Source organism: Amaranthus tricolor, chromosome 6 (assembly GCF_026212465.1).
Source record: "Amaranthus tricolor cultivar Red isolate AtriRed21 chromosome 6, ASM2621246v1, whole genome shotgun sequence".
Classification (NCBI taxonomy): Eukaryota; Viridiplantae; Streptophyta; class Magnoliopsida; order Caryophyllales; family Amaranthaceae; genus Amaranthus; species Amaranthus tricolor.
In genome coordinates, this window is record NC_080052.1 from 31,746,447 (window position 1) to 31,772,345 (window position 25,899).

At 30.9% G+C, this 25,899-nt stretch overlaps 2 protein-coding genes across 2 annotated transcripts; both read right to left on the bottom strand.

Moving 5' to 3' along the window:
- Positions 1-238: 238 nt before the first annotated feature.
- LOC130815941 (chaperone protein dnaJ A6, chloroplastic-like) lies at positions 239-10,306 on the bottom strand. Its single transcript, XM_057682485.1, has 8 exons — positions 9,957-10,306; positions 8,371-8,516; positions 5,553-5,694; positions 5,392-5,449; positions 2,670-2,712; positions 1,750-1,798; positions 1,539-1,619; positions 239-1,458 (listed from the first exon to the last, which is right to left on the bottom strand). The coding sequence occupies exons 2-8, from the start codon at positions 8,475-8,477 to the stop codon at positions 610-612; spliced, it is 1,329 nt and encodes a 442-aa protein (XP_057538468.1). The 5' UTR covers positions 8,478-8,516; positions 9,957-10,306; the 3' UTR covers positions 239-609.
- Positions 10,307-17,864: 7,558 nt separating this feature from the next.
- On the bottom strand, positions 17,865-19,039 carry LOC130815942 (protein E6). Its single transcript, XM_057682486.1, has one exon. It carries the CDS (start codon positions 18,965-18,967, stop codon positions 18,119-18,121), a length of 849 nt encoding a protein of 282 aa, XP_057538469.1. The 5' UTR covers positions 18,968-19,039; the 3' UTR covers positions 17,865-18,118.
- Positions 19,040-25,899: the final 6,860 nt, after the last annotated feature.

A 25,899-nucleotide genomic window follows, 5' to 3' on the forward strand; every position in this document is an offset into this window, starting at 1 on the left:
CCAAGAATTAAACTTGGTAAATGGTAATATCCTCTACATCCTTGGATCAAGCACTGCTACATACTCCCTCTGTTTCTATTCTCTAAAGATTAAATAGAGGTACTCCAAAATACCTCCTTTTTTACAAAAAAAAAAATAATAAAATAAAATAAAATAAAATAAAATAAAAATCAAACCCTATAAGTACCAAATGAATGCGATGACAAGGCAGTATAATTCCAGAATCATGCATAATAAATTGCTAATAATAGTCTTATTTTTATTAGACTTGGACCAAAAAAATGTCATACATTTGTGTTTGAATGGCAATCTGCACCACCGATTTACAGTTTTTCCAGCAAACCTGGAAACTGCAAATGAATCGGTCGAAGTAACGATAATCAGATAAAGAAACTGGGACTCAATAATATGCCTAAGTTGCTTCCTTCTACAATAAAGTTTGTATACTACATAAATCAAAAATAGCCTATAAAAAAGCCTAATTCTGCCAGACAAGGAGAGAAAATTTCCAGCTTTGTATTGCGAACATGAGATTAAAGAAAAGAAAGGGAGAGCGAAACAAAAGCAGCATCAACACATGAGGGTTACCTTTCCAAACTCTTAACCACGCTATCTTTTACTGTTGGGAGCAGCCTTCGCTTTGTTTAGATTAGCAAGTTCCTCAACAAGCTTCCTTTCGTCATCGCTGAGCCGTTTTGGAATTTCGACTACAACCCTCACCAGCTGATCTCCTCGGATGTTGGGCTTGTTCAACACAGGTACACCTTTCTTTGCCATTACCAAAGTTGTCCCAGGTTGGGTGCCAGCCGGTATTTTGAGATCAACTGTCCCGTCCACTGTAGGGACCTTCATTGTTGTACCAAGAATGGCATCAATGTAAGAAACCTTGCAAGAGTAGAGAATATTTGTGTCCTCTCGTTTCAGCACCGGATCAGGAATGACATCAATGACTACAAAGAGGTCTCCCGGGGGACCACCTCTCTGTCCAGCATTCCCTTCTCCTCGAACTCTCAGTCGGCTGCCAGCATCAACACCCGCAGGAACCTTAAGGCTAATCTTCTTTGATCTTCTCACCCTTCCATCACCGTTACAAGTACTACAAGGAGTCGAGATTTCTCCGGTCCCACCACAGGATGAACAAGTGGACACCTGTTGGAACACGCCGAGAGGAGTACGTGCTGCAGAGATGACCTGTCCTTGGCCACCACATGTACTGCATTTTGTCGCTTGTGTTCCAGGTTTGGCACCTGATCCGTTGCAAGTACCACAGGTCTCCAAGCGATTAATGTCAATATCCTTCTCAGCACCGAAAATGGCTTCTTTGAAATTCAGTACCAGATTGTAAACCTGGTCTTCGCCTTCAGTCGCTCTGTTTCTAGAGCCTCTTCCACCCATCCCCATTCCCATACCACCAAGGTCAAATATGGACTCAAAAAGGTCAAAGGGGTTGGTGAAATCCTGTCAGAAGGAGCAATTTCTCAAAAAACAAACTCAACAACATCAAATAAATGGAAAAAGGATAAATCACTTAAAGTTACCCCCATGCCACTCGCAGCTCCCTTGAGGCCGGCCTCCCCATATCTGTCATATATCGACCGTTTCTCGTCATCCGACAATACCTATAAATGTGTTAACAGTCAATTTTCCTCATGAAGACAAGCACGGTAGCTCAATGGAAAGAAAATTCACAGCACCCAAGCAACACGACAAATAAAGGGTGACTACATATAGAAATGCAAGAATAGATACCTCATAAGCATTGCTAATCTCCTTGAATTTCTGCTCTGCTCCAGGCTCTCTGCATCATGAATAACGCATGAAGACAAATTAAGCTACTTGTTTTCATAATTGAAACAGTTCATTAGAGAAAACAAAAAATTTTGTATCATTAAAGGCATGGAGCACAAATCATAGTATGATCAATCTAGATTTGGTGTCATTCACTTTCTCTTTCTCCCTTACTTTGCTTTCTCTTTATCCCTCCTTTGACTTTCTCTTTCTCCAATGTAAAAGTAAGAGCCAATCATCAATATTTAGAATCTACCGTTATTGTTCGACAAACCCTCTTCTACGTCAATACTATCTAATCTTGCAAGCTCATTTTTTCACATCATATTTTATTGTGGTTTGCCATGCAAGTCATACTATTGAAACCAGTTGTGAAGCCATATGGGGGCCGCGGCTTACTTTCGCCATCTATTCAAAAGGCCTATTTTTGAGTTCAGCCATGTAAATTTTCCGATTATATATTGCTAGTAGTGCTTATTAATTTCCATGCCACCTTAACTTCATTCTCTAGCTTTGCTTGAAACAATTGTTGATTACTCCCATCAACAATATTATAGTAGTTCATTTGACTAATTAGCAACTTAAAGGCAGCAGACATGCAAAAACTTCAAAAAAGATGAAGTTGGGTGCATGAACCACAAGTTCATCTCTAGTTGTCAACAAAACCCCTCTTCTACTATTCAGTGATAACAGTTGCATGTGCTCCCACAGCATCCAAAACATATAATAAGAAGAATACACTATGCACACACTTAAGCATGAATCCCAACTTTGTCCAATAAAGCGATGAACAGTTAATATCATATTACAAAATTAATTCGCTTGTAGTAGTAATAAGAATGAATCTACAAGAAAAGAAAAGCAGAGAAGAGTAAACTCACTTGTTAACATCAGGATGGTAACTTCTCGCAAGCTTCCGATAAGCTGAACAAAGAAAACATCAGTCAATGAATGTATTATCCAGGAAGAAAGTAGAAATATGACACAAACACCAAAGCAAGATAGGATAACAAGACAAAACACGAATAAAGCCATTCAGCGTTGTGCAATACTTCTTCGGGCATGCTTGTGTCGAAGGTAAATATTTAAGGGGTGAAATAAAAGTCAAACAGTATAAATGAAGGTAAGTGAAGAAGAATTTGAAAGAAAAGATAAAGGATAAAGAAAATAATAGTATGACAAAGATGAACAAAAAGAAAGATTATCAACCTTATCTTGGGGAGGAGGAAAATATTTCTCTATCCCACTAGGATAAATATTTACCCAAAACGAGGAGATTAATTCTTCTAAAATCTTCTTCTCCATCACTTTACAAATATTTCTTACCTTTAACAAGATTAACATTTTCTTAATTTTCTACTCCAATAACCTTGTTTTCTTAGTTTGACTTTTATTTCCCAAAAATATTTACTCTCAATACAAGCATAATCTTAGCAAGAGTCCATAAATAAGAATATCAAAACAGAGAGGTCATGAACAATATGAGTTTCGTGGTTTAGGTGATGCTTTCAATTGCGGAGGAGACAATTTTGTATTCTTAGTGCTACATTCAAAGTTATGGTGGAGTAGCAGTACAATAAACACACACAAATAGTAGATATTAGTTGAATCTTGTTATTGATTCCATTACCATGCTAATCAATCGTTACACGACGAGTATATGATATGCTTTTAATAGCGGAGGAGACAATTTTGTATTCTTACTTTCAATAATTGTAGTGGAGTAGCAGTACAATAAACACACACAAATAGTAGATATTAGTTGAATCTTTTTACTGATCTCATTACCAGCTTATCAATTGTACCATGATGAGTAATGATCCACATATACCCCCATGAAATTTTGATGATATATAAATTGGTTGAGGTCATGCATTACTAGTGATTTTATGTTCAACATTTGTGGTGGTGCATTTTCATCTTTAAAAACAAAAACCTTAATTTTATTTAAGTGAGGTATTAGAAAAACCTTAATTTTATTTAAGTGAGGTATTAGAAACAGTTTTAAAATCAGGTACCCTGTGGGAAAGTATGAAAACAGAAGACACCAAAGCAGAATTTGGGCTCACCGCTCACTTTAGAGTACCAAAAATGAAATTTAACAAATTAGAAATAGGAGTATTTCAAATTCAAATTGACCTAGGAAAAGCATTTCAAATTTCCACTCCTGTCAAAATTATACATCAATAACATGTGAAGAAAGTTCCCACTATAACTTAGGTAACCATCTCTCTTAATATTACCTACAACAGATTGAGGCAAACAACAAATTAACTAATATATAACCACGATACTTGAGATGAGTATCCTTTAATATCAAATAAGTCATCATTGAAAAAAGAGATGAGGATGGAAAACCAGTATGCCCACAATAATTGTGCGCAGGAACTCAATTATGAAAGGATCAAATCACTTCTCGTGAACCAAAAAACTAAATCTAACCTTGACTTTCAGTTACCCGATCAAAACCTAATTTAACTAACTCTTATCAACCCCAATAAACACAACTCCAAATCGTCAATGATTCTCAAATCAACTACTCAGGCAACCAATCATTGAAGAGGACGACCCTCACCATCTTGTACTAAAACCTAGCATCTCTTAAGAAACCAAGTTCTTAAACACTATTAATCCAAATTACGTGCACTTAACAATGGAGAAAACAAGAAAAAAACAACCTTGTTTAAACAAATGATTTCCCTTGTTATCCAAATAATTTCTTTGAAAACATTTTTAAAATATAGCATTATTAAGCTAATGTAATGTTGTAGGAACAATCATAAACACGGTAACGGTCGCGACGCAAATGGTTTTGCTCGATAAGCTCAAAAACATTTACAATGATTAAGATATGGTAAAGCGAGAGATATTTTGCACTTTGAAAACAAAACAACAAACAAGAACATGCCATTACCCTAATGCCAAAAAAGATTGTTTCCAAATTGACCATTGATAACAAACATTATTTGTAACTATACATGAATAAAAAACGCACATGATATATTGAACTTGTCCATTATATACTAAAACCAAAAGAATTATAGCTTTGACTCCATCAAGAACAAGTAGTGTTGTAAAACCAATGTTAGACTGTAGGAGAACGAGATCTACGCTATACTTTATATGTTTCGACAAGGTCATATATGAATATGACCACCCTTTTAATGCACGAGAAGGTTCATCCGTTGATAGAGTACTTCATAAGGGTTTTTGCTTCAAACATGTCATCCCAAACTAAATCTAATTCTTGTTGTTCAAGTTAAAAACCTACACATTTTGACCTCTCCATTCTCTCATGCAATTATTTTCTCTTATTTGTTCAAGAAGAATTATTTTATCATAAAGAAGATCTAAAACAAACATTCGTCTCTCTTGTTCAAGCTTAATCAACATTTAGATCTAGATTCACCAAAATTTCACAAATAATGCAACTTTTAGCTGACATCCAAGTGTAACTACATTTTAATATATGACACGTCAAAAATACTTAGTTTGGCACGTAACAGCAAATGCTTCTCACCAGACATTAGCATGAGTTTTAACAGTTAAAATAAACATTATTGATATTAGGTACTTAGGTAACACAGCATAAGTGCAACTCACCACTTTTTATTTCTGATTTGCTAGAATTTCGAGATACTCCTAGAATTGAGTAGTAGTCCTGTGCATTGAAGTTATCGACATATGTAAATAGTACACAAGATCCATAAAACAAAATAAAATAAATATGTAATAGTGTAACAAAAATGGAGAGTAGTACTCACGGACTCGGCTCTAACGACAAAACGGCCACCCCTTTTATAGCATGCACCTCGCGCAGAACTCACATTAAATAACAGATGTACAGATTCTGAAGAAAACATACTAGAGCTCAGGGATTGAATTGCCCTAAACTTACTTGGCCCACTACAAACAAATCAACATCGCAGTCAAAAAGGCATCCATCAACAAAATTCAACATTTAAATCATTTCTTTTATTTGGGATAGAAATAACATTGCCCATCTCCAGGCATGTGTTTTTAAAGAGACTAAAACATGTAAGAGCACCTTCTAGTACAAGAATATAAATAAGAAAAAAGACAAGAGTCTGCTGAGCCACTTAAAAAGAGAGGAGACATATAAACATAAAGCTTTCTTCACCCATATACTAATGATTATGGGATCTTACTATTACCACTTCCCAGCCAATTATGGATTCTAATTCCAACCCAGGGCAATAGAGAGGAAAAAAATTGTGAAACCAAAAAAATGAAAAAAAAATGAAGTTCTTTAACTAAAAACTAGCTTAGTATCTTGAGACTGTGGAAGGATCCAACTCGTTTTATACTCCCTTTCTCAAAGGTTGTATACTTAAACAGTAATGATGGCATGTATTAATCCATCATCTATTTTAAAAGACTTTGATTTTAAATCGACAAAAGATTTATTTTTATATATTGGAGAGCTAAAGCACACCCTGTAGTAGGCTAGTAGCCAAGAGGCATTGCAATCCTATAAACCACTAACTAATTGCTCCCTTCCTCAAACGAAAGCATAAAGATCAAAATTCAAAGTTCAAAGCTCAGCAATGTTCTAGCTTTCAATTAAATCATCAATTTAGCCCTTATTCTACTAGTTGTTAACAAGGATATAAACCATTGAAACACGAAAAGCAAAACACTATTGCATCCCGTGTTTGTAACTATTCATGACGCAACTGTACAAAAAATGCAATTTGAAACACCAAGTTAAAGCATCTTCTTTCTCATTTGCATCAACATGGAAAAGCTTGAATTTCCTTTTTTACTTTTATTATTATGGATGTATAAACGTGTGTGTACTACGTTATTTTTACTTTTGTGATATAAGATTTTATTTATTTATGGTTAGTGTTATCGTTATATTTCCTACTTATGATCCATGTACTTACTCGCTAGAAATAAGTTACTACACTTTTTCCAAAAAACATTATCTTCTTAATAGCCACGCTTCTCATTTTAGCCAAACTAATCAAATGAACCACATTACCCTTAGTTTTATTTTACCTATCCAAATTTTTAATCCTACCAAAAACATTTTTTACTAACACTAAATACTACTTAAAATAACCCATCAATCCCAAAGTTAAAAAAAGCATCCCTTCTTCGAAGAACACCCGTGTGCATCAATCTTCTTCATTAGATATCACCTCCTCTCTCCCCCCATCACTATATCTAATGAACTTCTAAATCCCTCATTTTTTTACTTTTTCTATTGTTCTTTACGCTCTTCATGATCTTCTCCCCTGTTTTTCATGACCTTCTCTCACCTCTTAACCTGTGAATTTATAACCAAAGTTTTGAATTTTGCAAGGGTTTTTAATCATATTTTATCCTATTTTTCTAATTTAATTGTGAGCTTATAATGACTTTTAGTTGATTCCCTCATTTCTCAGCTACCCTACCAAATTCTAACCAAACCTAGAATTCATCATTTTTGGCTGTGATTATGGTGGTGACAATTTGAATGTGTTTGTGATGATGGTGATAGTGACAGTTGACAAATCAGGTGGTGGTGGTGGGTTGGCGCGGTGAAGGTGGTAGTTATGGGTAGTGTTGTGGGGCTCGCGGTTGTAGTTGGTGTGGTCTGCAATGTGGGTGGTGCAGTTGATAAGTGGTTGATGATATTTCTGGGTTGGTGCAAAAGGGTGATGGTTATGAACGGCCTAAAGAGGTTTGATTGGTGCCATGAGGGTGGTGGTTATAGGTGTTAGTGTTGATCCCCTTTCCTAATCTCTCTTGTTGTCAATAAACGCAAGGGTATTTGTGTAAAAAATTGTGAATTAGGATGTGTTCCTACAGTAATTGTAGCAAATTCAACCGAAAAAAGTATTTGGTCATCATGGCCATATCTTAGCTTCTATTGAATTAAATTTCGTTTTCTGAGAATCTAAAACACTAAATTAATGTTTCTCATGCTAATTCTCATATCAAATTGAAGTTCGTTATGTGTAACATTAGTCTAAACAATCTCCATCCCATTCCCACACCATCTACAACCTCAAATTAAAAAGGGAAAGGAAAAAATAGAGTTTGGTTCCTCATCTTTCGCCTTCACGACTTCATATACTCCACACTTTTCTTAAATTTTTTCTAGTAGACTCGTGTACTACAACAAAACTTAGTCACATATTCACATCCATGTTATTAAAAGTTAACTATGAAAAAGTCACACACAATGAAATATGAGTGATATGAAACATTTAACATGGAGTTTATTATCATAACACCAACAGGAATAAATAATAATGCATCTTACTTTGCCACATAATGTGAATACCTAGGCCACTACTTATTCCGTTATAGCTTGTGTCCCCAATAGATTTTGAATATAAAAAAATAAATGCAGAAATTTGAGCATCCAACAAAATGAAGATTCATAATGCAATTTCAAAACCCAAGCAAAATAAACAGCAACACAAACTCGTACAAAAATAATTATGATAACAATAATAATAATAATAATAACAATAACAATAATAATAATAACAATAACAATAAATTTATTAATATAATAATAGATATTATTATAATAATAATTAAATGATTGTGTGGAACTCTCACCAACTTGAAATTGTTGCAAATTTATTTTCCAACAAATGTCTTGACATAAGTAGAGGGCGAACACCCCATTGAGCTGTCCATGTGGTTCCACAAGGTGAAATAGCCATTTATTTGTCTCAAAATTGACCGAGTACTTCTCCAACACCCTACACAGTCATTTATTTATAGTGATGTCATAAATAGCAGAAGAAACTACCTCACCCCACCCACCCCAAAAAAAAAATAAAAATAAAATAACACTTCAAATACATTACATTGAACAATCAGTTCAAAGAATATTGCTGCACTTAACATACGACCAAACACTATTACACACTACAAAACATAGTATTGGCCTCAGTTTGCAACATATATGTACCTACAACATCAATCAATGACACCAAAAGCTTTACTCTCCAGACATATGAGATAATCAAGAAATCAAAAAAAAAAAAAAAGTAGCATGACAATCAAAGGTTCATGACATTCTCATGACGTCAGAAAATACCAAAAGATATCAAAAGAAAAATGAAATGAGAGGCATAGTTGGGGTTTAGAAGTCCTTCATTCTCATTGTAAAAGCTTTAATAACTGAGACGAAATTTTTCCCATACACAAAGGCTAGAAGTTTGATTGGATCAAACAGTTCAAAAAAGTAAAAATTTCAAAGTAAATTGCAATACTAATACTACTAATACATTTCAAGAGTATGTAGTACAAAGTGATTGTACTTACCATATACCTCATACGGTAGTTATACTGAAGTATAGTATTCAATGAATCAGTGACAATAGGACAAGCTAATAATACTATCTAAACATACTCCGAGCATACTCTAACATGCTATTTGGACAAGATCCACTTAAGTGAGGGGATAAAAAAGAAACTACCCTTGTTCGTTTAAGAGGGAAAGAAGGAAGAGGAACCGAGGAAGATAAAAATCATTTTCATTGCAACTCTTTCCCCAGAGATTTGGTCAATTAAGGAATTTATCTACATCTCTCAGAGCCCTCCCCTTCCTTCCCTCCAATTCCTCAACCCAAACACAACCTAAAGAAAAATGTAGCAGAACTTAAAACTTTCACCGTCTCTATTGGCACAATATTCGCTTTGTTACAAACTTATGTTCAACTTCAACTTGCCCACACTAAAACAAAACTAGCACAAATTCATCCCTGACTTTCCAAGGCATGCTTCAAAACCTAACAACACAAGCTTTTCTATGCCTGATTTGAAAACCCATTAACAGTTTTGCTAATTCAAACAAAAATCCCTCTGACCCACCAAACTTTGAGTACGAAACAAACAAACCACACTGCATTTCCCCAAGCATACAAACTTCATTCACAATTACAATTCTAATCTTAATCAAAAGTATACCCATAAATCAATTAACAATTAAATGACAGCTTTGTTTGTAGCAAATACATTCAACAACAATCCCACAAAAAAGGTTTTCAAAACCCATAATTCTTCCAGAATAAAAAGTCAATACTGCTCCACCAAAATTGAGAACCATAACACCAAAACTAAAAAATCAATAACACAGAAAATAAAAAAACATACTAACATACAATAACATATAGATAAATATTTGGATTGCATACCTTATCCTGAGAAGGAAACCACGCCGGCCAATTAACGGCGTATGTCGGGTCCAGGTGAAGTGATAAAGAGAGTAAAGAAAGAAGGGTAGAGAGGTTTTAGCGATGAGGAGAGAGAGTAAAGAAAGAAGGGTAAAGCTTGTGAGGTTGTGAGAGTCCAGAAAATTGTTTAGGAGGCTTTGTTTTTGCTTCACCAACAAAACTACTTGTTTCGTATGAGGCTTTCTTGCGTTTAGAAGGTGTTCTATTCGGTTCTATGATTTGCCTAATGGGTTGTTCGAGAAGTTTCATGTAGGATAGATGGCTTGTGGGTTAAACTTGTACTTATATCGTTTTTCATGACTTGTTTAATGAGGCGGGTGGACTCAACGGGTTAATGGTTAAGGTATTTGTAGACACTAGACAGGTCAATTTGATAACAGATCGGGTTATAATTGGCTTGATTGCCATGAGGATATTCTCACATCAGTGTCATTCTTAAGGGTAGTTTTGAGGTGCAACTGCCTAGGATTCAATTTGCATAAGTGGCTTCTAGCATGGATCGAACTTCCAACATTAGATTTTTTTAGTTAAGCGCATAACTATTAAACTACACAGTTGGAGAAAAAAAAAACTTTACTTATATAAGAGCCCTTTTTTATTTCTTGCCTAGGGGCTAAAAATTCTCAGAATCGACACTGTCTCACATTTTTTATTATTTTCTCAATTCCACAATACTTGTACTTATTACCTTTTTAGCTCATTTTGTATGAGATCGTCTCACCATAAAACAAATCTATATAATTAGTTTATTTCTCTAATTAACCACTTCAAAATTATAGGTTACTTTAATACCTAAATGTACATGGGACAGGCTAGTAGAGATGGTTTAGCCATCAGACCGTCTCATTTAAGAATTAGTGTTACATTTTTAGTAGATTTACAATACTTGCACTATTTTCATCTTCGGCAAAGAACAACTCAATAATTCTCGATTTTACATTGGTCTATCTGTGCTAGTCGTCCCCTCTTGGCTTGTCATTAATTGGTCATGGTGTTGTTTGTGGATCACTCTTCCCTTTTTGTTTCAGTGGCTAGGGATTTCACGGTTTGATCGAGGTTGGTATTACGTGGCAAATTGTACGGAGAGCGTCGAGGGTGGCAAGGCTTTGGTATGGCGATAGCTTGTTTTGGTGGTCTCTAGTTTATGCCCTTGTGATGTTTGGCTCATCAGGTTATTGTTAGTTTAGGCCTAGTTGTTGTTTAGACAAAATATGATGTGCTGACTAGTAATAGGTGTATATGGTGGGCCTGCTTGTGGCTTTATCCAGTGTGTTTTGATTTTTTAAGTCGTGATATTAATGTGGATCTGGCCCTATATTGTGGTATCAATGTATTTTGTGGCTTTGTCCACTAATCTGGAGGATCGGTTATGTTAAAAGGAGTCTTCGTATTTTATAGTTGTTTATGGATTTTTCCTCGCAAGGTTTTTATGTCAGCGACTTTATATGATGTCCCTTTGGCTTATTTGAATAAAATTCTCCAATTTTTCCAAAAAAGGTATCAAGTTAATGATGAGAAAATTTTTTTGTTTTCTCATTAATGGAAAATTTTTTCTATGTAAAAAATTTCCCCTCAAAAATATGATGTGGATAAGGAAATTGGCGACGAAATTTTTTTCCCTCACACCAATGGAGTGTCGTTAGTATTAAGCTGCTCGAAACTAATCTTATCATGCGGTGAAAAAAACTATTTTTAGCGTTAAGGATGCTCTTAGTGTTTCAACGACTTTTCTTTTGGTTTGGGTGAGTAGACATGGGTTAGTGGGTTTTGAGTATTTGTTTTTATGGGCTTAATGTATCTTTGGACTTTTATTAAATTTTAGAATAAACATTAATCTTTTAAAAAATTTTGCAAATTAAATTAATTTAATTATCATGTGGGCTAGTCTGGGATGGGGCGAGATAGGTGGATATAGAGGCAGATGGGTGGATATGAGGTTGGTAATACCTCATATCTATCATCTACCCACTATTTATGATAGATAAGATTTTTTATACTTATACACACCCACTAGCCACCAAAATCATACTCATATTTGTTTCAACTAAACGGATGCAGTTCAAAACCTACTAAATTATACTCACCTGCCTTCTTTGTTGAAATATAGTGACTCGAACAAGTCATTATATGGGATGAAGATCTAGGAAATGGATAACGCAAATCGCTAGGCAGAAGGTTGTGCGCGGACTGCGGAGTACTATGCGGGGCGCGGAGCACTGTAATTTTTGCGGGAAGTTGGTTTTGGCACGTTTTTGGCCGGTTACTCTTAGTTTTTGACGGTTTCTTTTGTATTTTCTTAACCCTAATTTCTTTTTATTATGAGATATACTATATAAAGGCCACATGTAATTAGAATTAAGGTACGTAATGCAAAACACAAAGTGAGGAAAACTAAGAGAGAAAAAGCTTGGAGAACCATTGTTGTGGCTTCTCGTTCTTCTTGTAATTTTCCGGTTTATAGTGAAAAGTTTATTTTTGGTGTGATTTTCTTTATTTTTTGTTTGAATTTCTATTGCTTTTATTATTTTTTTCGATCTTTGCTTCTACTGCCGCTTAACATTCTTTATACCTAGTAATCTGAAAATATATACATATTCGCAAACACATATTATAATTGCCCTTATTCCTTAGGATCCTCTCCCCCCCTACAAAGACAAAAAAAGAGGAACACTAGTCACTACTAAGTGGACACTAGGACACTAAGGAGTTCCTCCTAGCCTTTATCACTTATGCAACTAAGTAAACAACGTAATTTTTGTTTGTCAAAAGAACAATTTAAAAAAGTTTGTCCATCAATCACGGGGATTAAAAGATAATCCCTACATTGACCAATATTAAATTAATATTTTATAATAAGTTTCAATTTTGACGAGATTTTTCTTGTATAATTATTCCTTAACCACAAGAAGTTAAGTAAATCAAAAAAATCCAGTATATGGGATTATTTATTATTTATATAATAATTAAGTGAAACATAAAGGTGTTGCATGCCCATAATTTCATTACTTAAAAGGGGAAAATTTGAAAATAATAAGACAAAAAATCAAAAAAATAAATCAATTAATACAACTTTCAACTTTATTCCAAAAGTAAGCGTGAAAATCTCAAATCTTAGGGTTGGGGCTGTTCGCAGTTACTAACTGTGAATAGGTCAAAAAAGACAAAATTGTTGTTTGCAGTTACTACCTACGAACAGTTGTTTGACCTGTTTGCAGTTAGTAATTGCGAACAGCTATATTACATAAATTTATTTTTCCTAATTTTTGAGTTGTTATTTGTTGTATTTGCATTAGAGACATTAGAATAAGTAATTACAAGTCAGTATGTTTCAAGCGGGATGATTCATTGCCAAAACTCCGAAGATTCATAAGTCAAAGCTTGGAGTCTATTATAAAATAAATAAACATATATATATACATCTAAATATATACAAATGTTTGAAATATACAACTAGATAAACATGTATATATATATATATATATATATATATATATATATATATATATATATATATATATATATATATATATATATATATATATATATATATATATATATATATATATATATATATATATATATATATATATATATATATATATATATATATATATAGGGAGAAGTTCAAGTGAAAACCATCCTTATATGAAAATCGTGGGAATCAGAAATAAAAATTGCTAAGAGATTATGTCTATAATTATGTAATTGATCACAATATTTATTTAGTATCTTAATTCATATTGCTAAGAGATTATCCCAAATTTTAATGGACAAAAATTCTTAGAATCAGAAACAAAAATCTCGCTTAATATTTCCTTAAAAAATCAAATTCAATACATAATTAATTTTGCTTATACAGACAATTGCATCACTTCACCTATATATATGCATAGAATTCTTTCGAAGATACACATCCATATAACTAAAAAATACAAAGCATCACATATCTAGTAAAAAAAATCATTCTCTAATCATTCACAAGGATTTAAAAATGGCTAAATATTATGCTATCAGCCTTATTTCTTTCATTATTTTTTCAGGTATATATCAATTTATACATGGGTTTTTCTAACTTATGCATATGGTGTACAAATATATTTTTTTTACTTACACAACAAATTTGTTAGAAATATATTATGTTAATATCTTTATAAAATATTTATATTCTTTTTTGTTGGGATGATTTATCTCACATCGACGAATTGAACATGGTATGCACACTTTATAAGTTATTGGAGTCCTTCTTCCCTCCGCCATATGATTTTGGGATAATATATATTTCCTTGGCTTATGAAGGGTGTGCACCTCGTGTCTCCCTGTTAATATGCTTGCATTCTCAATAAGTCCAGATTAATTTAACATTTTTTATTCTTGATTTATTTCATTTTCGTTATTTTCTACCCTTTATAAATAATACCATAATTAATATAATAGTGTACTTCTATAATTTTAGTAACTTTGTTATGAAATTAAAATATGAGATGACTAAATCTTATATGCACATGTTATATAGGTTAGAAAAATCTTTTATATACTTAATATAGACGTATTTTTTTACGTAAATAAAAGGTTGTAGGTAGATTCAAGTCTAGTATATATATATGAATTCGCCAACGAAGCTACTTACATTTACGCAATTTTCTATACTATTCTTTGATAAGAAATAACATATTTTATTTTTGTTTGTGTATTTGGCAGCAATGGTGATGGAAATTGCAGTAGGAGCAAAATGTCCAATAATAATACCAGGCGATTGTAATCTTAGTACGTGTAAACAAAAATGCTTTGAAACATACAAGGGTGTTGGAGAATGCATCGAAAAACAACCTCCTGGGAGTGGCTACAAATGTTTATGTGTTAATTGTGGAATTGGAATTTAGTACATGTATTTTGATAGAATTAATATTTAATAATCATGGATTGTATTATAAATTATTCATAATATTATAAATAAAACCACGTTTTTTATCTCAATTCATTTTTTTTTCCTTGTTCCTCTGATTATGATTAGCATGAGTAGCCTAATTTGAAATTATTTTGTTTAAATAAGTATGTTTGGATTAATAGTAAATATATATAGAGAAAAAAATAAAAGTCACATTTAAACAAATTATTTTATAGTGTATAGATTTAAGTGAATATGATATTGTAAAGGGGATAATTGATTGTAAAGTGAAAGGAAAGGAATAAAATAATTATTTTCCTTATGCTCTATTCTTCAAAAAAATCATAAATATTTACTTATTTAATAAAAATATTTGAAAATAATAACACAAATTTTTGTATGAAACAGTCTTATCATTTACCGTGAGATGGGCCCATACAAGATTGTCTCACGATGAGACGGCCTTAATAAAAAATTAGTGTATTTCTATAGAATTTGTGTATTGTAATAATAATAATAACCACTAATTCTATAGAAATACAGTAATTCTTTGTTAAGACTGTCTCATCGTGAGACAATCTTGTATGGGCACGTTTCACGATGAGACCGTCTCATACAAAAATTTGTAAAATGATAAATATCAAATTTTATCTGTCAAAAATCTGCTTAACCAAAAAAATTACTGGTCATATCTGCTTATATGTATACACTTAGTTGATAAACATGGGAGAAAATGCATAACCAAAAAAATTGTATAAATAAATTAACTGATTTATTTGAGCCTTTTTTCCAAGTTTTTGTGTCATGTTAAATATTGCAAAAAAGAAAAACATTAGATAACGAAGAGAGTATATATTAAAAGAAAATTATTCAAATTATATAATGGATATTCAAAATGGTACGTAAAAAATAGCTTTGAAAGAAAATAAAACGTAGAGACATTCTTTTTTAAAAAAGGGTAGCACTAATTATATTGGTCATAACTCATAATGATATTTTCTTGTACATATTTGAAATATGCATAATTAATTAAGCTTCAAAATAGTTCAGAAAAGAAAATGTTATGAAAATAAGTATTATTTTGTTTTTTACAATAACGGATGATTAATTTTGGGAATAAGAAAGGATCATATTCATTTGAAATAATCAATTGGATCATTAATAAATCCGTTTACTATAATTCTAATTAATTATACCATAATTGGTGCTTTCATCGTAATTGTAAAACTAGTATGAAAGCGTTCTATCTTATATACTTCATAGATGGAAAAAAATTGATTTTTCACCACAATTGTTGATTTGTTCCTTCTCTTATATACTTATTAATTACATTTAATTAGTTAATTATTATATGTATGATCAATATTCCCCCAACCCCCAAAAAAATTCTATAGATAACGACAACAACAAAGCAAAAGTTATAATCTCAATAGTTTTCTGTAAACTATATGAATTAATAAATTAATTTTGATGGTCATCTATATGATTTTTAAAATGTTAATATTAAAATTTTAGTCTGAATATTAATATACATTTACTCCTTGTCATATTCCATTTAGTGTACACCAAATTAATAATAACAAAAAATTCTCAATAATTGTAGTTAATTGTATTTGTCAAGTAAAAATACTTATTATTTTAATACTTTTTACGGCTAGTCTTTTGGGAGGTCATCTCTTTGAGAAACGTATCTCAAGCCCAGTACATTAAAAATTAATGTCTACTCACCTTATTCTTAATGCCTACTTATATTATCCTTAATGCTTACTTACCGTATCCTTAATGCTTACTTTCAATATTTTAAATGTCCACTTACATCATTCTTAATGCTTACTTATAATATATTTTAAAAAATATATAATAGCCCGACCTAATTAGAGATGATCTCTCACAAAAATTTATATACTTTTTAATATTATTCACACTAAAATAATAATACGAATCAAGCCCATATAAGAATGTTTATCTTCAGTCTTCAATGTCATGATCTTTTAGTCTGAATAATAAGTTCCTAGTATTTTACATAATCTATCTTATTCTTATGTTTCACTAATATTTCCTCAAAAGATTCGGGGATTATAAATTTATAATGGATGCACAAATTAAGACAGTACTCCACTACTCCTAGTTTGTAAGTAACGGCAACTTTGATTAATATTGATCAAATAAATTAATTAGGGAAAATATATTACGTACATGTGTGAAAGCAATCGAACATGATCATTACCTTAATCTACTATTGAGAAATCTTTTAGGAACATTGTCTTCTTTACATTGGATGTATAGATTTAATTATTTTATTTGTTTTTCACAAGCTAATACAAGAAATTTGACAAAAATATATTATGTTTATAAATATCCTTATAAATTAGAGAAGATTTAATTAGTAAATAACAGTGATTTATAAAGTTAACAAATCATCCTTATATGGTAGAATTTAAATTAATAGGATGAGAATTTTGTGATTTTAATATATCTTTTTAATTTGTTAAATTTCGTTTAAATTATTTATATTCCTTAATTATGATATTGTTTCTCTCTCTAAATCAATCTATTTTTTTTCCTCTTAATTTATAGCATTCACCTTATTTTCTATCACTGAGAGCTTAATAGCGCCATAGTTTGTCAATTCAACCTTAATGAATTTATTGTGAGTGGGAAATGAAATATAGTTAAAGGCTTAAAGCTTCACTTGGTACATATGTAGAATACTCCATTTAATTATATGATAATTAATAATTAAGGCTTAAAACTTTGCTAATTTATTTCTAATTATTATTTCCTAGTATTGGTATACTATTTGTACTAATACTTTTATGGATAGTTAGATAAACTTCCACAATGACCTTTAATTATATAATATTGGACCAAAAAAAGTATTATATGAGTAAATTTCAAACCACCATGATTCTTGTTCTCTTTTTTCTTCAAAAGGATGATCACTAATTATGGTTGAATACCTTAAAAGAAGAGCAAAAATAATTTTGAACAATTTACATTTATGTATTAAAATATTTAAAATCAAACACTTTCACTTTCCAAGGGTACGTTTGCTTTAGCAAGAAACTAATCAAGCAAATACCCACAAAACATGGTACACATAAAACCATTAAGAGAAATTAATTAAGTATATAATCCATCCATAAACACATTTAACTTTTAACTTAATATAATTATCCATGATAATCCCAATAAAAAACAACTAAATTAGAAAATCATTTTAATAAATAGAAAGTACTTAAGGCTGATCAAAATCGAACTCTTCCTCTTCTGGGAATTGGTTTTGGTACCCATTTCCATTGTAGAATTTTTGGTTGTTGTTGTTGTTGTAAAACTCCTCAAAATTGTTCATTTTGTTTCCATAATACCCATTATTATTGTAATTATTGTTGTAATTGTTGGAGTAAGACATGTAATTATTGTTGTTGGGATTGTAATTATTTTTCTTCTCAGCCTCAAGATCATAGAAATACTTTCCATTATACATGAACCTAGTGTCACTCATTCCCTGCTTCTCTTGTACATCATTATACCCTGCACCACCATGAAACTTACCTTCACCATTGTTGTTGTTGTTGTTGTAATTTTCATAGTTGTTGTTGTTGTAATTTTCGTAGTTGTTGTTGTTGTTGTTTTCATAATTGTTGTTGTTGTTGTTGGTGTAGGAAGTACTAGATAATCCTTGCAACTCGGTGGCATAATTCTTCTCATGATATTCATTGTTGTTGTTGGTGTTGAAATTTTCATTGTTGTTGTTGTTGTTGTTAATATCATCCATGTTGTACAATGTGGTGGAGGTGGAAGGTGGGTCCAACCCGGTTTCATGCCCATATAGGCCATAACCGGTTTCGGTAGTTTGAGGGATGAAAACGGGTTGTTCTTCGGATTGTTGTTTTTTTAAGTGAACAAATTCTTTTTCGTTGTTGTTAGGATTGTAATCGGTGTTTGGGGTGGTTGTGGTGGTGGCGGTGTCGCCGTTACGAGTGAACTTGCTAAAGAATTGGCTACCTCTGGCATGGGTTTGGATAGAAGATAAGGAGATTATAAGAAGAAATAAAAAGCACCCAAATTTTGGGTAGGAAGCCATGGGAGTAAGAGATAAAAAGCACCCAAAGTATTGTAAGAAGTAACAAAGGAATGAGAAATGAGTAGGTTTTAGTGCGTTTGAAACTTGATAGTCTAATGCCCTTTAAATAGAGCTTTATTTGCATTTTTTTTCTTTTTTCTTTTTATGTTTTTAGTATTGTTTAAAACATTGATGTCTTTATCTTTTTGTTTTTTCTTTTGTGTCTTACTTCTGTGCCCCTAAATTTAGGGTATTAGGATCCTTTTTTATTATTTTTTTTAATTATCTATTTTAAGATATTGACACCTATTCTAAAATAAAAAATAAAATTTTAAAATTCTTTATATTTTCTCTATCAAGCAATTCTAACCTTTAAATTGAGTAATGGACCCTTTTATATTTTAAGTAATGGAGAGGATCCTAACTCAAATTTGGGTTGAGTAAGATCTATCTTCAATGCAATTTGTCTAAGTTTATTTGGCAATTTTGGTCATGATTGAAGGCATGCTTTGATGAAGAGTATTTTTCTCTATTTCACTAGAGGATAATAATGGAGTTTTATTTTTTTATTTTTTTTATTTTTTTTATTTTTATAAAAACATCTTACTTCATTAGATAATGTGAAATTTTTCTCTTAATTTTTTTAAATTATAATATCAACATTATATAGAATCATACATCAATATATGAAGTATATCTTTATCATAAAATATTGAAAATATTTGCATGTTATTTACTTAATTTATTCATTGTTTTCGTTTTTACCATTTATGTACAAGAAAGATTAATTTCCTTCATCGTCCTTGTAGAGATTTTTTAGCCTACTTCGAATCAAAACAAAAAAATTGTTACTTTCTCTAGTTTTAATTAGTAATTTCTCTAAAACATTTGAAAGTAGGTAATTCATTTTAAAATATAAATTTCAATTATAAATTAAAATGAAGAACTTGAGAATGAAAAGCTTTATGGTAGTCGTTCTCAAATTTTCAACTATAATTACTTTTAAAAGTAAGGATGAAATTAGTTCATTTTATTAATTTGTCAAACAATAAATTTAAGCCAATTTTAAATTCTTAAACGAAATCACAAATTTTCAACACACAACATAATAGGATTTTTAACGAGGAGAATTTGTTAATTTTTTATAATAGAAATACTTTATCATTATTTAGTTAAGTTTTATATTCTCTTAATTTTGCCAGAAAATCATAATGCGGAAAATAAAGGTTGATTTAGGTTTTGAATACTTGATTTGTATTAAGTAATAATGAGAGGTACTACCTCTATTTATACAAGTAATAAGGACTAAAATAAGGAAACAAAATATTACAAAATATTAAATTTAAGGAAACTAAATCACAATAATATAAAATATAAAATATAAAATATAATATTATACTAAAATATTTCACTTTCCTACAACCCCCTTCAAGTTTGGTCTTGGGATCACCGAGACCGAACTTGCCAAAAATATTCTTCAACGCTTTAGAGCCAATTGCTTTGAATAGAAAATCCGCTAGTCGATCTTTTGATTTTACAAATGAAATTTTGATAATCTCTTCTATGAATTTTTCATGATTGATTTTCAACTTTTCGGATTGAGATAAAAGGTCATGAAATAAAACGAGTTGGTTTATTTTATTTTTGGGTCAAAGACTTGGACTTAGGATTTGTGGGTTTTATAAGAAGGGATATTTAGTAAGATTTGGGAGGGAGATTTAAGGAGGGTGTCATGAATGAGTAATTTAGCTAAGTTTTTTTTTTGAGCTTTTGGCTTTTGTCTTTTGTGTGCACAAAAGCAAGTATATGAAATGTTTCCTGTTGCCCTAAATACATCACATTCTTTCTCAACTACCACTTTTCTTACTTTTTCTGAGATTTGAAATTTGTTTTCCCAAATTAATCTCTACTATTAATGGCTCCCCAAATTTGCTGTCTGAATTTCGGCCACTACTGTCTGAACTCCTGTGGTAGCTACTATTTTTGCCCGGTATTTTTTGCCCCTCATTTTTCTTGTTTCTTTCTCTGTTTCTCTCATTAGAATTAAGTCCCTTCTTCTCATTATTTTTGGCCTTCAACTCAACATGAATTGTGGTGGTAGTAAAATCAGTGACATCTAGCAAATTACCCGTACCTTTGTTGAGAATTTTTGAGTTTTCTTTTAAATCTTGGTTTTGGTTTTTTTTTTTCCTGGTTTTTGATTTTCTGAGGGATTAAATTCCGATGATGTCTTTTCTACCATACTTCTCCCCCTCGTGACCTGACACTGAATGGTCTCATCAACGGGAGGTAGCGGAACGGGTTCGAGAATGAAGTGGATTCTTGTCCATAAATCTCGAGCGGAGGTAGTGCAGTCAAGAAAATATTCTACAAGGTCTTGATCGATATTGTTGATGATTCATGAGATCACCATACAATCATTCTGGACCCATTGTGGATTTGTGGTGGATGGAGAGATGACGGTGATATAGTTGAGCCTCCCCCGATCACCAATTTCTGTTATCATTTGTGTACACTACGTGGTGTAATTTTGGTAGTTTAGTTTTTCAATTTGGATTGGTTATTCCAAGTTTTTGGGTCATTGTTTGAAAAAGTTGGAACATTTGTTCCATTTGTGCCATGGAAATCATGGTCTTGGTTTGGTTTTATTTTTGATTTGGTTTGATTTATTGGTTTTGTTTGGATCGATTTTGGTTGATTATGATCAATGATAAAATATCGATAGAGTTTTTCCGTCTAGGAAAACCTTACATGCTGATACCATGAAGAAAATCATGATGCGAAAATAAAGGTTGATTTGGGTTTTGAGTACTTGGTTTGTATTAAATAATAATGAGAGGTACTACCTCTATTTATACAAGTAATAAGAACTAAAATAAGAAAACAAAATATTACAAAATATTAAACTTAAGAAAATTAAATCACAATAATATAAAATATAAAATATAATATTATACTAATATTCCACATGGTACAAGTTAAGCATGCAAGAACAAAAAAATTGTATATCTGATTTACCACATTGATCCCATTATTACTTCACCAGTTAATTAATATTACTAAACTACAATAAGAGAGTGCGCTGCTACATAAATAATTTCTTACCCCGACAATGCAAGTGGAAACAAACTTATTCTTCCCACTTTGTGCCGTATACAATTTATGGATATGCATCTTAATTCTTAAATAAAAAAATAGTAAAGTTGTAGATCACTATTAAGTATCATCATTTCAATTTGGTGAATGACAATTAAACTGATCGCCCGCATTCATTATATTATATGTTATATGTTATATATTTTATATTACATTTACGTATTTTATATGATAGTTTTCTGGCTTAAAAAATTCAATTTAAATATGAATATATGATAATGAGCCTAAAATAATATAAAAATAACAATTTAGTTAAGTCGATGGTTAAAACTCTAATATATGTTATACACAAATTTTTAAAAAATATCGTCTTTTCTAGAGACCTTATAATATAGGCCGGCCCAGTTATCAAATATTTTTTTTTAAAAAAGACAATTAAAACAAAAATAAATTGACACGCGCGTAAAAATTAAATCACACTCTATCCGAAACTTTTCAACTTACATTTTTTTTCCCGACAAAACCACTAAAACTACTCAAAATTCAATATTTGTGTTTCCATCAACATTTGTGTTCCTTTGATTCTCTAGTTGTAGTCTTCAGCATTTGGGTTTTTAAAAGTATGTGTTCATGCTTCTATCAAAGGTTCACTATTTTTGTTTTTAAAAGCTTTGATTTTTATTTATTTTTTTTGGTTTAAAATTGTTTGATTTTCGATTTTTCTTGGTTGTAATCTTCAATATTTCGGGTTTTCATCAAAGGTATGTGTTCATGCTTTTTTCACTTTTTGGGGTTAATTAAGTTATATATTAGTTGGAATTACAATCTTCTAATTTTTTTTAAAATAAGGTTCATCAATGGTGGAAAATAGTAATGTTGAAGGAGACAACAATGTCCACTGAGAAGGTAGTAAAAGCAATGGTGGTTCTTCTGTTTTTTTTTTATTAAATTTTATCAATAGTGAAAAACAATAATATTGAAAAATACAAGAATGACTACTTTTTAAAGAGAAGGGTAATAAAAGCAATTGTATGTGGTTATAAATTTATATATTTGAGGATATAACCAAATATAATTGGTATTATAACTGTGAACATTTGACATAGGTTGATATAGTTGGGAGTATAACATTGTATAGTATGGGTTATATCATTTTTAGGCAGAGTTATAACATAATGTAGTTGGGAGTATAATATAGTTTAGTTGCGGTTATACCATTATTTAGTTGGGTTTATAAGATAGTTTAGTTGAGGTTATATGTTCAAGTCGGGGTCTCAACACACATTTTTTATACATATGATTAACTAACAAATTTGCAATTTGTTTATTGTAGTGTTGACAAGAACATATACATAAACCACAAACCTCATTTATTTCTCACCAATGGAAAAGAGGTCGTGAAGCTAACTTTTAAAGAAATCGAGGATGTTAGGGATATTGGATTTGAAGGATTGCTCAAGATGAAACCTTTGGTTATATTGTAGTTTTTGACAAGAACATATACACATATTTTAGTTTATATTTTAACACTCTTTACTGTTTGTAGTTCAATACTTCTTAAGTATTAAATTATTAAATTGATATATTTGACTATTGTTATTGAAATAGGACAAAGTGGTATTATAATACCACACAATTAGTACTATAATAGTATACAATTGGGATTATAATGATTTACATTTTTCTTTGATATTATTGTCAAATTACAGTAGTTGGAATAAATACTTTCGAATTTTTTCATTTTGTTTGCCTATACATATATTACCAATTAAATATAATTCCAAATGTTATAAAAAATACCAAATATATTATGTTAGAACCCCAAACATATGTTGTTTTAACACGAAAATATAATATGGTATAACCCAAAATATATGTTGTTATAACACAAAATATATTATGGTATAACCCCAAATATATTATATTATAACCCCAAATATATTATGTTATAACCCCAAATATATTATGGTTTAACCCCAAACATATTATGTTATAACCCCAAATATATTATGGTATAACCCTAAATATATTGTTATAACCACAAATATATTATGTTATAACTCCAAATATATCATGTTACTACACAATGTTATACTCCCAACTACATCAACCTATGTCAAATGTTCACAGTTATAATACTAATTATATGTGGTTATATCCTAAATATACGATTTATAACCACAATTGCTTTTATTACCATTCTCTTAAAATAAGTCATTGTTGTCTTCTTCAACATCACTTTTTTTCCACCATTAATGAAGCTTAATTTTTTTTAAATAAAATAATAAGAACCACAATTGTTTTTATTACTCTCCCAAATAGTAAAGATTGTTACCTTCTTCAACATCATTGTTTTTCTACCACTGATGAAGTTTAATTTAAAAAAAAAGAACCACAATCAAATTCAAGCATCAATTCTTCTATTGTTAGACAATCTTGAGGTTCTAGAGGGAGGGTATAGTTGAATGTTGTAGAAAGGAGATGAAAAACTGATATCTTCATAATCGAGGTTGTTTATTGCTTGGAGAAAAAGCAGTTAATGATTAGACTCTTCATATTCTAAAAAAAATACACGCGCGTGTTATGGAGAAGCAACAGTATTTTTTTTTAATAAAATGGAATTAACATTAAAAGAGAGGGGTGGGCTGGACTCTTGAGAGGCATCTTTTTAAAAGACGGTCTCTCAAAAGAGGACTTGTATATTATATGTTGAATGCTCTATAGTATTGTCAAAAACATTATCTTATTATAAATTAAACAAAAAATTATTATTTATTTTCACATGAAGAGGGGGGAGCATAAATTGAGAGCAGTATGAATTTGATAACCAAATTAAGGTATTGAATTGAATATCGAGTACATCTAAAGCATGTCTTACGGAATAATGAGGCATTAGTCAGACAAAAACTTTTACCCATGACTTGAGGAATGGTTGAGCCAATAAGTCCATATACTATCTTTATAAAAGTCATCACTAATTAAATATATATTGGACATCAAACACATGAAAGTGAAGTCATGAGTTGAAAATGGTCATCATCAATCTATTTGTATTATTGTATATAATTTCATTTCATATTTCAGAATACTATTACTTCATAAGAAAAAACTTTATTCAATTACTCTCTCTAAGTAAATAATGATATTTATTTATCATGTATTATTGTTTTCTCAATGGTCGAATTCACCTATATAATTTATACCTTTTTTGTTCTTTTTTTATTTTTCAATTTGATTTTTCTATCGTAAACATATTTTTCATATTATATCATCATTATTCTATCCAGTGTATCTCACTCATAGAAGAACTATGGACAGGGTCTGGGAAGGGAAGGATAGCGACAACTCATACCCATAAAGGAGGGCGCGGCCAAAAAGAGTCCCCGGCTTGAGAAAGATAGGAAAGATAGGAGACGTAACTACACGGAAAAGATAAAAAAAAATGCATATAAGTAAAATAAAGAAATAAAACCAACTACAAAATAAAAGAGCACAAAAACTAATAATAAAAGAAATGAGAGAAGCAAGATGACAAGAAAACTAAAAGGTAATCTAAGAAGACAATCAATAGTCTAAAACATGAATATGACACCTCCAACTACCCATATCCCTAGTCAGGCCCTTAAAAAGGTTTAACTCATGTAATTCATGTAAGTATAAATTAACTAATGAATTCTTTTCAATCTATATATTTTTCATATATAGATTGAAAAGAATTCATTAGGTATTTATACTTAAATTTTGACTCATAAATCCAGATATTCAAAATGTAAAAAAATAAAAACAAAAACAGAAAAGTAAGTAAAAATCACTTTAAATGAATGATAACAATTATATGGGTAAGTGTGGAAGGTGGG

What these genes read in the sequence shown, in the direction of transcription:
- LOC130815941 (XM_057682485.1), bottom strand. Translation starts at nt 8,477, where the DNA reads ATGGCTATTTCACCTTGTGGAACCACATGGACAGCTCAATGGGGTGTT. An exon ending in TTTGCAACAATTTCAAGTTG is followed by an intron (nt 5,695 to 8,370) that starts GTGAGAGTTCCA and finishes ATTTGTTTGTAG; the next exon opens with TGGGCCAAGTAAGTTTAGGG. An exon ending in CAAATCAGAAATAAAAAGTG is followed by an intron (nt 2,713 to 5,391) that starts GTGAGTTGCACT and finishes TTCTTTGTTCAG; the next exon opens with CTTATCGGAAGCTTGCGAGA.
- LOC130815942 (XM_057682486.1), bottom strand. Translation starts at nt 18,967, where the DNA reads ATGGCTTCCTACCCAAAATTTGGGTGCTTTTTATTTCTTCTTATAATC.